Below are 14,449 nucleotides of genomic sequence, written 5' to 3' on the forward strand. Positions count from 1 at the left end.
TGTTTACTGTCTTGGGAAGAGAAAAAATGATGAATAGGACAAGTTCCTACCCACCTGGAACTCATTTTCTCATTGGGAAACAAAGATATGCACAAATATGTCTGATAGAAGTACTGTATTTAAACTTAATATGAGAGCATGGGAAAAAGGAGGAATGTGTGAGGATCTGGTGTGACTTCAGGGGCTCAATTAATCTCAAGTGAGTATATGAACATTTTCAAAATTAAGTGGAGGTCTGGAGGCCTGCAGGTGTAGCTACCTGCAGGGATGCAGGGGCTGGTTTGTGTAAAGGTGTGAGATGAGAGTAAAAGGAGGGAAAGCCTCCTGATATACCTGAACACTTTCCAACTGACCTGCAGTTAGCTGAATTTAATCTCTTTTTAATTTCTAAAATTCCATTTAAAACCAACTCATTCAGAAAAATACCTTTAAAAAACTTCATGGCATTACTTGTGTCATACAGCAAGAAGTATCTTCTAGAACAGATGTTATACCACTATAAAGATGGAAACGCTGGTCTCCCCCCACCCCACCCCCATGTGAGCGGGCTGGTGTGTTAGTAATTCTGAGAACTGGCTGTGACAGCAATCGGATATGGAATTGAGATTGGTCAGGATCATTGTCTCTTTTCCATTCCCTGTTTTTCACTAGAAGCTCCTGATTAACGACAGGTTTAACTGAAAAATCTTTTGGCTCTTTTTCTCAGCCCTGTTTTTCTAAGGACAATATGCTGTAAATATGAGGCAAGTGAAAAGAAAACAACATATTTGGGAGAAATGCTAGTCTACAGAGAATGAGCATTTTTGAATAGGGGACATTTTTGCAGCGACACTTTTTCCCCCATTGAAATCATTTAGCTGGCTCGGGCCTCCAAAGCCACGTGTTGGGCGACAAGCCTTTCTTAGCTCCTAGAGCCCATTAGAAAGCTGCTTACTTCCAGTCTGTTAATGAAAGTCGGCCGTCTGAGGTCTTCCCACCGCTGCCATCCTTCTCCTAAATTGCTTCAGTGGAATTGAAAGCTCCACGGTGAAATGGAGCCAGTAGTAATAAAAGCTCCAGGACCCGGCAGATTCAGTAACAGCAGGCATGTGTTCATTGGCCCTTGCTTGTCAGGCCTGATCTGCAGTCACTTCTGTGTCTAATCCCCATAGGAGTGAGACTCACTCACATCCTCCAGCACAGAACCCATAGTCTCTGAATGCTCATTCATTTCAAAAGAATAAACTGAGTACCAGTTTGGGGCCAAGGGCTCTGCAGGCATCCAACGACACAAGAATGAACCAGAGGGATGCAGTTCCTGCCCTCAGGGAACTTAACAGTCTGGGAACGATTTTATTTTCATAAATGTGAAACTGATGTTGAATAACTCTGTAGTCACCTTTCGCTTATTTTTCCACCAAGACTTTTTTAAAATTAAATTTGTCATGGACGGGCCATATCTTGGGAAAAGCCCTGTCCAATCTCAGCATGATTCATAAGCACCTAAGTATTTCTTCCCTGCATCTCTCAACAGATTGCTTTGAAGTAATCTACTCTGCAGCCAAAAACACCTGACTAAACGTAAATAGATTGTTCTTTCACAGACACATTGTTGACTTTTAAAACACCAACTTAATTACTTAATGAAGTGACATGTGCTATTTCTTTACTCCCTTGGCCTGTGTCATGGGGCCTGGTGAATTTTTTCCAGTCTCTTATTCTCTGATGATAGCTCTGGTAGATTCCAGGCAGTGCCCCATCCTGGTAGGTGGGCTGGGGCAGGTGTGCAAGCCCATCCAGCTGTGGCGTGCTAGGCTCCAAGGGGCCGGTGGGTGGGACGATTCACTGCTCGTGAGATGGTGACACTTAGGACATCTCGGATGATGATGTGGTGCAGGCTGGGCTGGGCTTGGTTTATGGACTTTCCTCTGCTTGACTTCAGTGCCTCACCTTTGTTGTGATTGCTTTAGGACACATGGAGAAAGAATCTGCCTGGGAGGGACCAGACTCCTTTTGTTCGCTTTGCTTGGTAGGCTTTCCTGGGAGAAGCAGCTGGGACACAGAACAAAAAGTGTATGTCTTGTGGAAATCTAAAATCTTTGCTCTGGCAGGGAATGTCAGAGATACTGAGTCTAGCCCCTCATTTGATAGAGGAGGAACCTGAGTCCCCCAAGATCTGAGGATCGGTGGTAGACAAGGCTGAGACTAGAGCTCATCATGCCTTCTGACTTTTTCTTCAGTGCCCCTTCTGCTCCGCTTGATAAATGGCCACTGGAATTGTTATAGACTTGAGAGAATGGCGATCTCTTTAAAAAAACAACAGCAACAGTATTCTCCTAACCCCTAATCAGGCAAATGTTTGCTTTATTTGGAATCTAAAGGAGAAATGTCCAGAAACAGTCAGTACACTAGGACTACGGGGGAGAAAATGAACTCTCTTACTGAGAGAGAGCTTATGCTGTAGGGAGTATCTCCCACAGCTTAGATCCTTAGAAAGGCGGCAACTTCCTCCTGAAATCATCTGGAAGCTGGAGGCCACCTTCTGCCAGCAAACACTCCAACCAAACTGCCACTAAAAGACCATTTAAATATAATCCACCCTGATGAGATTTCCAACCGGATTTCTGGACCAGAGGGGTTTGGATAAAGGTCAGATAAGTCTTTAAACTGAATCATGGACCCTTTCTAAGGACATGCTTTATCTCAATCTGTTATCAAAGCCTGCATGATTTTCGTGGAATCAACTGTGGATTTGTGTGCACTGTTTATACGTGTAACTTATTTTAAAAGTACCTTATGCCCTCAGGACTTTCAATAAACTATCCCCCACCAGAGATAGAGCCATAAGAACCCCTCAACCACCTGCCTCACCCACGAAAAAATCCCCCACAACAACAAAAAAAAAACCATTGGTTGAAGCCCTATTTAGGAAATTCACATTTGAAACTGTGCAACTACTGGCACCGTGTACTTCTGATATTATCTGATGACAATTTATCATTGTCAGTGAGATACAGAGCTGTGTACTTTTTTTTAAAATTCTGCTGTGATATGGAAACAATTATCTTGTCAAGGCCAGAAAAACATTAGTTATGTCAAACAATGTAAGAAAACTCACAAGGAAAAGTTTGGAAAGTGACGTGAAAGAGTGTGACTAACCTCAAGGCTTGGATGACTTCATGGATTTGGTTACCTGTGAGCCCATGTCAACCAGGCTGGCGGTTCCCCTCCCCTCCCCTTCCAGATGTGCTCTGCGGAAAACCGGGGGAAGGGTGGGTGCTCAGGTCTGAGCCATTCCTCCTGGATCCTGCTGGTGGGTTTCTGCTAATTACACAAATTAGTAACAGATGTGCTGAGGGTAAGCACCTCATATTTATTCCACAACGTGTTTCCTTTAAACGACAAATTTTTTAAGGCCAAAAAGAAAAAATATCATTATATAGTTTTCCTCTGCAACACAAAGCAAAAGGGGGGAATACATGTCTCCAGAGAGGTAGTTCATCCTGTCATTTGAACAAGGAGCTAAGCCAATGGTCTCAGAAGAGAAAGCCCTTTGTAACTGTTTAAGATCCTTATTAAGGTTTATTTAAATGTGGTATTCTATAAATCATAGATTCTGTGTTCCCCAAGCTGTTAGATTATAATTTATAGCTGGAGTATTTTTACTCTATATAAAATGGTTGATAAGGTTGATAAATTGCTCCCACAGAGAAGGGAACCAGGAGGAGCTTTCCTTAAATAGGAAAACAGTGAAGTTGGAAAAATGAACATTCCACTGTCTTTTTTCGATCTGTGAAGAGACACTTTTAGGTTTCCAAACAGACTAGTGGCATGGCACAGGAGCCTAACTTTACCATCTTATTACGAATATTGGAAATGGGTAACAGAAAATTTGGAAGTAGAGGTGGTATGGCTGCCCCTAGGAGGATGGGGGCCTCTGCGCAAATATTTTTGTTCAGGACTCCTGTTTATATAAACAATTTGAGTCACCCGAAATCAGAATGTCAGCACTAGTCTGGTCTAGTCTCCGGTCAGAATGCTTCCCACGGGAGAGGCTACAGAGGAATCATTCCCCCTCCTTCCTTCACCCCGCCCATATCTTTGGGGCATCTGATGAACCCACATGTGAGGAGGGGAGGGAGGGAGAGAGTGTTTGGCGGGGGTAGTGGAAATAGTAGAGGGCTTGAGCATGTGTGGAAGGGGAGACACAGGGATGGGGTCCATGTGGGTCATGATGTGGCTAGTATGCCCTTCTCTTTTGGTCCTAGTCACCAGAGGGGGTCTTTGAACTTTTCTGAGTGTAGCTAAGGACTTAAAGGGGAAGTGGAGCATTTACTAGGATAACTATTTGAGTAGTTGGAGATCTCTTGCAAGGAGAGGAAGAAGCCTGTTGTAGAAGAAATACTGCTTGTGATTTTATTTTTTATGGAAGCCCCTAAAGACTAAGCTGTGCTAAATCAATACACATAAGTGGGAAAGGTGTCTTTTATTTATTTATTTTCTGTGTGGTATGCGGGCCTCCCACCGTTGCGGCCTCTCCCGTTGCGGAGCACAGGCTCCGGACACGCAGGCTCAGCGGCCATGGCTCACGGGTACAGCCGCTCCGCGGCATGTGGGATCCTCCCGGACCGGGGCACGAACCCGTGTCCCCTGCATCGGCAGGCAGACTCTCAACCACTGCGCCACCAGGGAAGCCCCGGGAAAGGTGTCTTTTAAAAGTGAATGACTCAGTTTAACACATTTGAGGCAAAACTAGAGTTAGAGTGAACAGTGATTGATATAATTAAGTATTCACGAGGAAAATGATAATTATATCAAGGTATTTGGTTTTCTTTAAATCGTGCTCTAATTTTCTGTTGATTTCATTAATATAGTAGTTTATTATGGATAGAAATATCTATGGTTAGTTGTAGCAATAAAGAATTGTATTTTCATAGAAAACTATAATTTGTAGGAAAATATACCTTTTTATTTACCATTAAACTATCACTTGAAGCTTGAATCCTTGCATGCTCCTCCCTCCCTCCCTTCCTTGCATAGTAAATGTATTCACTATCTGTTTGTCAGGTGCTGCTGTACTGACATTTACTCATTTCATTGAATACTCACAGCCCCCCTCAAATCCCCATTTTATAGCCAAGGAACCTAAGACTGAGAGAGATTGAGTATTTTGCTCAGGGACACGCAGTTCTATCAGAATTCTGACTCCAGTACCTTTACCCTTAAGATACCAGCTTCCTTCTGTTGAATACTTACCATCTGCTGGGCATTGAGTTAGGTTCCTGAGCTCCCACAGATGAATAAATTGTATGACCTGCTCTCAGTGACACCAAAAACTTGGCCTTTGTGTACGAGTGCTGAATTGAATCTTGGGAGACAGTTCTGGGTGAAGTGGAAAAGAAGAGCTTTATTGCTTTGCCAGGCAAAGGGGGACACAGAAGGCTCCTGCCCTCAAAAACTGTGTGTCCCAACCCAGGAGGATTTGGTGAGGAGTTTTATAGCAGTGGTTCAAGGGTGGGGTTGCTGATAAGATTAGGGTGTGTTCAGGGCCTGCACTCCTGTAATCTGTAATCTGGTCTCAGGTAATCTCTTGATGAGCTTCTGTGGTTCCTTTAATCTGGCCTCAGGTGGTCCTCTCTGGAATGAAGAATGCTGACATCTTCCATTTGTTGGGGGTTATAGTTCTGTAAAGAGCTCAAAGAGATTGTTATGTGTACCCCTTGAGGCAGAACCAGGACCCTGCCTCAAGGCTGCGCTATTGTTTCTTGGCTGCTCCTCCCTTGTCTTGGCATCCCCTCCCTTCCCTGATTAGCAACTCTTCAAATCTTCCCTCTGGAACTCAGGGAAGGTCATGGAGGCTGGAGTCTGTTTCCTACAAACAAGAAATGGGGGACAAGGAAAGGCTTCCATGCCCAGGAGCCCCACAGGGTCCTGCTTGCTTTCACCAAGAAGCTTGAAGTCTAGTGGAGAGGGCCTGAGAACCAGCATATAAATAATTGTAAGTCGACAGCTATGAAGTGGTGAGGTGTGGAGTGTCATGGGACTACAAAGGAGTGGCCTGGAACCCAGCCCTGGAGGATGGAAGTGGGCAGGGCTCAGAAAGTCTTCCTAGAAGATCTGTCTCTGGGCTGACCCTTCAAGGATCAATCAGAGCGAAGCAGGTGAGGAGGGAAAGGATGGCCATCCCAACGGGGTGGGGGGGACAATAGGAGGAAAGTCACAGAAGTGAAGAGTGGTTTGGGCTGCAGCACAAGCCATCTGGCATGGTTAAATCAGTGGGATCTGGGATTAATTTGATGTCGGGTGTTGGAGAGAGGGAGAGAGATCATATTTCTGACTTGGGCCCTGGGATGGAGGTGGTGGTGTCAGAAACTGATATAGGGAACACAAGAAGGGAGCCTGGTTAAGGAACTGTGAGAATGAGTCCAGGCCTGGGCACAATGAGTTTGAGAAGCCTGTGGCACATCCTCAGCGGAGGGTCTGGTAGCAAGTTAAATGTCTAACATTTATAAAAAGTTGTAAAATAATTCATCAGATATTTACAGAGCACCTACCATTGGCTAGATGATGCTCTAGACACAGGAGTTAGTGTTGTGCGTAAGTCTCTGTTTCATGGAGATTATATTCTAGTGGGATGAAGACAGATAATAAAGAAGTAAATTAGTGAGCTGATTTCAGAATTGTTATTAAGAAAGAACTGGGTAATGTAGAAGTTCTCATTGAGAAGGTAACACTGGAACTGTGACCTGAGTGTTTAGAGGGAAACTTTCATTTGAATACCCCGGGGTTAAAGTATTCCAGGCAGACGGCATGGCAAGTGCAATTGTCCCTTGATGTAGAAATCAGCCTGGTAAGTTAGAGAAAGACAATCAGTGAAGCAAAGTTGAAGAGGCAGACAAGCATAGCTCAGGGAGAGCTTTACGTCATGGTGCAGAGCCCGGAGGTTTTTAACTTGGGTAAATGCTAATGTTACCATTTCAAATGACAAAAACCAGCATACAAAACTGTATTTATTGCATACTCTCAACTGTATAAAATGATGTGAGCAAAGAAGATTTTAAAGAAACTTGCCAAATGATACCACTGATTGAGAGGTGGTTTCATGCCATGGTCAGTGCTGTGAATGCTGAGTACCAGAGCTGGAACTTGGTCCTAACACTTGCTAGGCCAGCATTCTCAAACTCTGTGATCTCAGGACCCTATCTATCAATATTTATCATATCAGAAATTAAAATGGAGAAAAAATTTAAACATTTATTAATTTATTAAAAAATAATGAACCCATGATATGTTTATGTAAATGACATACTTTAATGAAAAAAATTACTGTACTCTCCAAAAAATAAGCTGTGAGAAGAGAGTCAATTTTTATACTTAAGTTCTTATTATTTAGCACAATAGGAAGCAGGTGGGTTCTCATATCTGCTTCTGCATTCAGTTGGTTGTGATATCGCAAGTCATATATACTCATGCGAGAATGAAAGTGAAAAGGGCAAATAATCAACTTCTTAGCATCATTCTGAAAATAGTTTTGCCATTGTGGACCCCTTAAAAGTTCCATACCCCACCTTAAAAATCTTTGTGCTCAGTGTGACGTTGGGCAGTCTCCTAACCTAATGGGTCTCAGACTAGTTTCCCCATCTGTAAACTGGAGGCTGTTGATAGCATCAACCTCACAGGATTGTTGTGATTACTTAATGAGTCAATATATGTATTTAATGAGTCAATATACGTTAAAATAATGCCTGGTACATACGGTGTTCAGTACATACCAGCTAGTTTTCTTTTTGTTGTTGTGATTCTGGGTGGCAGCAAAAACTCTCGTAAGAAGTTGCAAAAACTCATTTAAACTTTATTCTCACTGATTTTCCTTCCTGTCCTCTCTTGCTCCAGTTGTGAAATGAGGCTTCAAATCTGAATGCCAGCTTACAAATGCTACCGTCAAATAATTGCAGGTTTAATCAGTTACTCATAGCTTAGCTTGTAGTAATTTTCCAGATTCTTTCTTTCTTCCTTGTACCTAAAATCATCTCTTCTCAGTGAGTAGAAGTTTGATGGTAGATGAGGTGGAGGAAGAAGAGATCTGACAGTACCAGGTTCTGCCTGATGCTATAAGACTTCAATTTAATTGCTTTCCCCCTCTTCTGTTTTCCATACTGCAATCATAAAATGAATTGAAAGTCAGAAGACGCCATCAGCTACTGCTTGAGGATTTGTGTCAGCTAGTGCATTTTTTTTTTTTTTTTTGGATGGCGGTAAGTGAAATTCTCAATCTTGGCTTCACAGTGGAATCACCTGGGAAATTTTTTATATTACCAACACTTGGATCATCCCACCTCCAAAGATACTGATTTAATTGGCCCGGATATGGCCATGGTCAGCAGGATTTTAAAAATCCTCCCAGTGCCCAAAGTCTCACCAGGCTATGACTAAAAAATAAGGTCATGTGTTTCCTTTTTTATTGTAAAATATAACAAATCTACCCAAAAAGTACATAATACATAAATGTCAGCTTAACAAATTGTAAAGTGAACACGCACGTCACCACGATCCAGGGCAAGAACCAGAATGTTGCCAAACCACAGAAGCTCCCTTGCCTTTTCTCAGTCACACCTCATTTTCCAACTCTCTGGAGTTAATCATTGCCCTGATATTTTATAATCACTTTGTTTTATAATTTTATCCTATGAGTATAAATCTCTAAACAACATAGAATAGATTGGCACATTTTTAAACTTTATTGAAATGGAATCATACTTTTTTGTCTGGCTTCTTTTGCTCAACATTGTATATATTTTTTGATTCATTTGTGGTTTTGGATATAGCTGTAGTTCCTTTTCATTATTCTGTAGAATTCTGTGATATCAATATACTACAGTGTCTTTCTACATTCCACTCCTGATGGATGTTTCTGGTTTGGGACTGTTATAACCAGTTCTGGTATGAGCATTTTCATATGTCTCCTGGTACATGAAGGCAGACATTCTGAACATATATCTCTAGGAATAGATTTGTTGGACACCTTTGCTCATCCGAAGGAAGAGAGAGAGGCTGAGCAAACAGGAGTCCAGAAGATAGGAGTTGGTGTCTGGGACTCTGTTAACACTCTACTCTGGGCTGGGACCCTGGAGGTTTGCACTGCTCTGAGCCATGTGCCCTGAGGATGTTGATGATCTACAGGAGGCAACTGTGAAGCTCAGGATCCTCTCTTTTAATCATTTCCTGAGACTAGAGGGAAAAGGTTCAATGCCTGTCAAGGGTAGAGATCCTGTTGAAATACTTCCCACTCTGGACTGGGACCCAAGGGCAGCCTCCTGGCAATAGGGTCACAGGCAGGACAGCTGGGTGGTGCAGAAAACATCAGGCCTTCATCCCAACCTCAGCAGCTGATAGAAGGAGATAAACACAGTCTCTGGAGAAAGAAAACATCATCCTATGCCTTGAAGTGGTTCTTAAATTCTTATCCTCTCCTGTATCTTGACAGGTATTCCCCACTAGTTAGTTCATTGAAGCTTTGATGAAGATACTATTTTTCCTTAGCTTTTTTTGTTATCTTCAGTGGGGAGTTTGGTATGAATCAATTGTTACCGATGGCACATGCCCCTGTCTTATATGCATACCATAAACCCAGGCTTGTTTCAGATACCTCTGCTAAAATATCCTGGGGTTTCCAGGGAGTGCTGACAAACTTTTCTGGTCTATTCTCATGGTTGCCTGATACTCCAGGCTATTGCCCTGCCCTTCTGTAGGTTCTCTCTTGCCACATTGAGTCTAAGATCCTCTGGGTCGCTGCTGCTGTCTGTACTACTTTGCTCCAAGCATAAACATAGACTGTGGTATGCTAGAGCTGGCCCATATTGGTTCCTAAGAACTGATTGTTAAATTCTTAGGATTTATGTGAGCCAGTGGTTAAACACAGCTGTTATTAAAAATTAAATTATATAAACTTACAATTTAAATAAATTATATGAAACACAAAGTTCATGAATACTCAAAACTCATCCCTTTTAAATTAGCTTACCATATTTTGCTGATTATGCTCTTGAGGTTATTTCTATCTGTTGGATCTGTGTGGTGGAAATACTATATACAATGGCATGCTATGGCACATCGCTTCGCAACTCAGTGATATGACTGCTTGAACAGTCATGGGCAAATATTTACACCATGGAAATTGGTCAGTGCTACAAATCAGGGCTTTTTCTTTCTTTTTAAGAGCTAGTTGTTAAACACTTAGCACATCTCCGGACATAGGCCCCCCTTTCAAATGCTCACAGCAGAGTCAGAGTCGAACAGAGGTTAGCAGGCCTCAAAGAATAACAACAGGGAATTACTATTCAGAGAACTTAAAAACTGGTTACTAGAATGGTTATTCTGAGTCATAAGCATAGGCCTCTTGGTGGTAGTTACTAATGTTGCCGCTTTGCCTAAATCCTGTCTCAGCTGTTTATTGGTGGTTGAATTCAACTTTCCTGCCTTGTTGTTTAGCCTACCCTCAAAGAGAATGACATTGAGCAGGTCTTTCCTATGTCGATTCCAGGCCTCAGTTCTCTGAGACACACAGAGAGTAAAATAATTTCCTTCCTTCCCTCATCTACCCCACTCCTCTTTTATGTTCTCTTTTTTTTTTTTTTTTTTGCCCTAAGAATGAACTCTCCTTGAGATGACTGACAGTGGGAATGTCCATGCTCTTTACTTCTTACCATGGGTCTAACCTGGCTCAGAATACAATAATCACCATTTTTTCATAGTGTCTGGTTTATTCAGTATTGAATAAAGCCACCTGTGGAGCTTCAACAGAACAGTCCAGATTGAGATTTGGCCTTTGAACACTGGCCTTCACTTCCCCTTTCCTTGAACAAATATACACCCATCTCAAGAATAAACAATAATGCTAAGACATAGAGTAGTCCAAATCCAGATTTAGCAATAAAGACACCAAAATATTTTGTCTTCAATATAATGTACATGTACAGGACATGATTTAAAGGATTACCTTACCTATATAACTATGTAGAACCTACCTTTAGTTTCTCTGTCTGGAACATTTGCATTTAAGATTCCTCATTGCTTTCAGAATTGCCCTAAGAATAAAATATGCTTCAGAATGTATTCAAAATCTAGCACTTCTCCCTGCTGATCACCTGATCCAGCCCCCTTCGTCTTTCATCTGGACCACTGCAGTGGCCTCCTAACTGGTTTCCCAACTTCCACAATTGCCCCTCTTCAGTCTATTCTCAGCACAGCATCCAGAGTGCTCAGGTTAAAATACAAATCGGATCAGGATGTTTCTTTGCTCAAAATCCTCTAATGTCTTCTCATTTGACTTAGGGAACAAGCCATGGTTACCTCCATAGGATCCTCCTCTTTATTTCTTTGACATCATTATACTCCCTGTAGGTCACTCTGCTCCAGCCAGATGGACTGTCTTGCTGACCTCTGAACATACCAGATGCATACCTGATGCCTCAGGGATTTTTCATGCACTCTACTTGCAGTATGAAATTTTCCTGTCCCAGAAAGCTGCAAATTTCGATTCTTTATTTCCTTCAGATTTTTTCTCAAATATTACTTCTTAGTGAGACCTTCTCCAATCACCTTATCACAATTACAGCCCTCCTATATTTCCTATCCCCTTTTCCACCCTAGTACTGATTACCATCTCACTCATTCACTCACCAACTATATATATATATATCTTCATTATTGTATAAATTGTCTGTTTCCTGACACCATTACAAGGCATATTTCATATGGAATTTTTATCTGATTGTATCATGTTCAAATACCATTGCCTAGAACCTGGTACCTGGCACATAGTGGTTTCTTAATAAATATTGAATGAATGAATGAATGTATGACAGAGTGGTAGAACAGACATTGGTTAGGATCTGGAGACCTAGGTTTTAATTTTTGCCTTTGCCTGTGATAAGCTCTATAACACTTATTACATTCTGTTTCTATATCTCTAGGTACTTATTAATACAATGGGGATATAATGACTGTTTCACATGCCTCATTGACTTTTAGTGAGACTCATGCAGGGAAGTGCTCTCTATAGGTGTGAAGGGATATTTTTATTGTCTTATTTATACCCACTGTAGTGAGCAGCTAGTTCCAGGTCCACCTTGCTTTAAACCACTCCCAAGAAAAAGCTCTCCATTTGAACAGAGGGTGGGGCTGACAGGTTCTTTTCCATATCTCCCTCTGAAGATGTTAGCAGATCCTTGCTTATTGCTTAGATCAGGTAATTGGACTTACTATAAGCCATTAAAAACCTAAAGAGTGAAATAACCCACCACAGGGGCCAGGGCCTTGTGTGTGTCCAGCATTGTTTTATGTGTTCTGCATGTATGATAACCTTTCATCCACCCCCACTGCAACTCTGCAAGTGAGAGTATGGCTTCATTTTAGAGATGAAGAAATTGAAGTTTAGAAAGATCTAGTACCCCACTAAAGCAGTAGAGCTGATAAGAGACAGAGCCTGGGGAGAACTCATGTCTGTCTGACTCTAACACCAAACTCCCGTCCAACTCAGGAAATTGAGATAGTCAGTCCAAGAGCCTAAAAGTGAATATTCTCACAACTATGGATGATGTTTCTCACTGATGTGTTCATTTCTTTTCAGACTGTCTATGACCAGTGGTTCATTACCCTTTTTAACATTGTCTACACATCACTGCCTGTTTTAGCCATGGGGATTTTTGACCAGGTATGTGTTTTTCTCTGCCTTTATAACGTATTTTGCTCTGTTAATGCCTTTTAGTTGCTTTTAGCTTCTAAGTAGAAGACACAAATCATAGAAAGAGTCCTAGGAATGCAGTTGTTTTAATAGGTATTGCATGGCTCAAAAACCCTTCCAGATCTCCCACCTCCACCAAAAGATCCTCTGATCAGAGCTTGATTACTATCCTCTTAAAGATTCACACCCTACATTATTTCTCTAAAGGCTCTGAGACATCCTGCAAGAAACAGTCTCTTTAATTTCATTGTAGCCCAGCATTTCCCAAACTCATAGAACTGCACGTTTACTTATTTATTTTTCATGTAGAACTGATCAGTATGCCTCAGAACTAGTACCTGTGGTTCACACACCAGGGAATACTGTATTAGCCTCTGAAAGTGCAGAGAACCATGCAGTGATACATAGAAAATCATGGAGCTGGGTTGGAGTGCAGAGAGCTAGCATCTGTGGTGAGACTGTCCAGCACAGCCCAGAGCAGGAACTCCAGGCCAGAGGAACACCCTGCCAATGGGAGAGGAAGACACGGAGCCCCACAGCCATGGAGAGAGAAAGTGAGCAGTTTTCTTTGGTTTAGCTCCACATGCTTGAGGGGAGAGAAGGGAGGGAATCATTTATAAAATGGTAGATCCTTGGCACATTCAGACCCTTGGAGGGTACTTCCTGGGTGGGGACAAAGTCTGGCTGCCTATGGGGAAGTGAAAGGCTAGCCAGAGGAGCTTCCATGGCACAGAGTGTATTGTTTAAAAAAATTTTTTGAAGTATTTTTAAAGAGACCAGATTTTCTCCAGGCTGTTGTTAGATCCATTTGCTAGGCCTCATTTTCTGGCCCAAAGCCATCTATTGCAAAATATAAATCTTCGCATTATGAGCTCACTCTACTCTCCCATTCTGAGGCTTTGTAGTCAGTTGTAAGCCTCACTTCTTGTATGTAAAAAGGGCAGTTTGTGAACAACATACTTTGTGAAATTCTACAAAAAGTAATGAACTCTTGAAGACCTTAGATGTAAGGGATTAAGCTCATTCATTTCTAAGTGTCCATGTTTACAATTGTTCCTTTCCTTGGTACTTTGTAGCTGCCCAGAATGTGGGGTAAAGTATTAAATATAAAGCAATTTCTGGGAAAAGATGGTTATTGTGCAATTTGAAAAAATATATAATAAGGGGAGAATTCAAGATGGTGTTATAGGAAGATCCTGAACTCACCTCTTCCTATGGACACAGTGGGTCTACAGCTACAGAAGGTAAAATTTTCTCTTAAAAAACCCTAAAGCCTGGCTGAAGAAAACCACATGGAAGAGGAGAGGCTGGCACACAATGTCACCATAAACCCCACCCCCGCCCTCAGCATGACAGTCCTCAACAGGGAGAAAACTCAAAACCTGAAGCTTCTCCCTTAGGAGTGAAGGGTGTGCACCCCACATTGGGCACCTTAACATTTAAGACCTGCACCTGCACCTGAGAGATGAACCTCCTAAAACCAATGAGGCTCATGTCCCAAGACCCACAAGACTGAAGCAATCTAAGAAATGGCTCTGAATGAGCCCGTGTGCTCAGACCCCCTTGCTCCTTGGGCCCAGCTCAGAGGCAGCAGATCATGCCCAGTGATGGAGGCTCACCAGCTTATATTAAATCATCAGCCTGGGGGAAGGCATCTTATTGAACACACACATCTAGGAGCCCGCTGGAACACACTCCAGGGACAGAGATTGGTGGGCGCCATCCTTG

The 14,449-nt window shown here is 42.2% G+C and overlaps 1 protein-coding gene across 5 annotated transcripts in view; it reads left to right on the forward strand.

Annotated features, from left to right (window-relative positions):
- ATP8B4 (ATPase phospholipid transporting 8B4 (putative)) overlaps positions 1-14,449 on the forward strand; it is a 257,802-nt gene that overhangs the window by 224,003 nt on the left and 19,350 nt on the right. For all 5 annotated transcript variants that reach the window (XM_082616903.1, XM_082616904.1, XM_082616906.1 and 2 more), the window contains one exon: positions 12,608-12,691. In XM_082616903.1, coding sequence (XP_082473029.1) covers positions 12,608-12,691 — 84 coding nt within the window. The remainder of the gene's footprint in view (positions 1-12,607; positions 12,692-14,449) is intronic.

Source organism: Mesoplodon mirus, assembly GCF_964341445.2.
Source record: "Mesoplodon mirus genome assembly, chromosome: 4".
NCBI lineage: Eukaryota > Metazoa > Chordata > Mammalia > Artiodactyla > Ziphiidae > Mesoplodon > Mesoplodon mirus.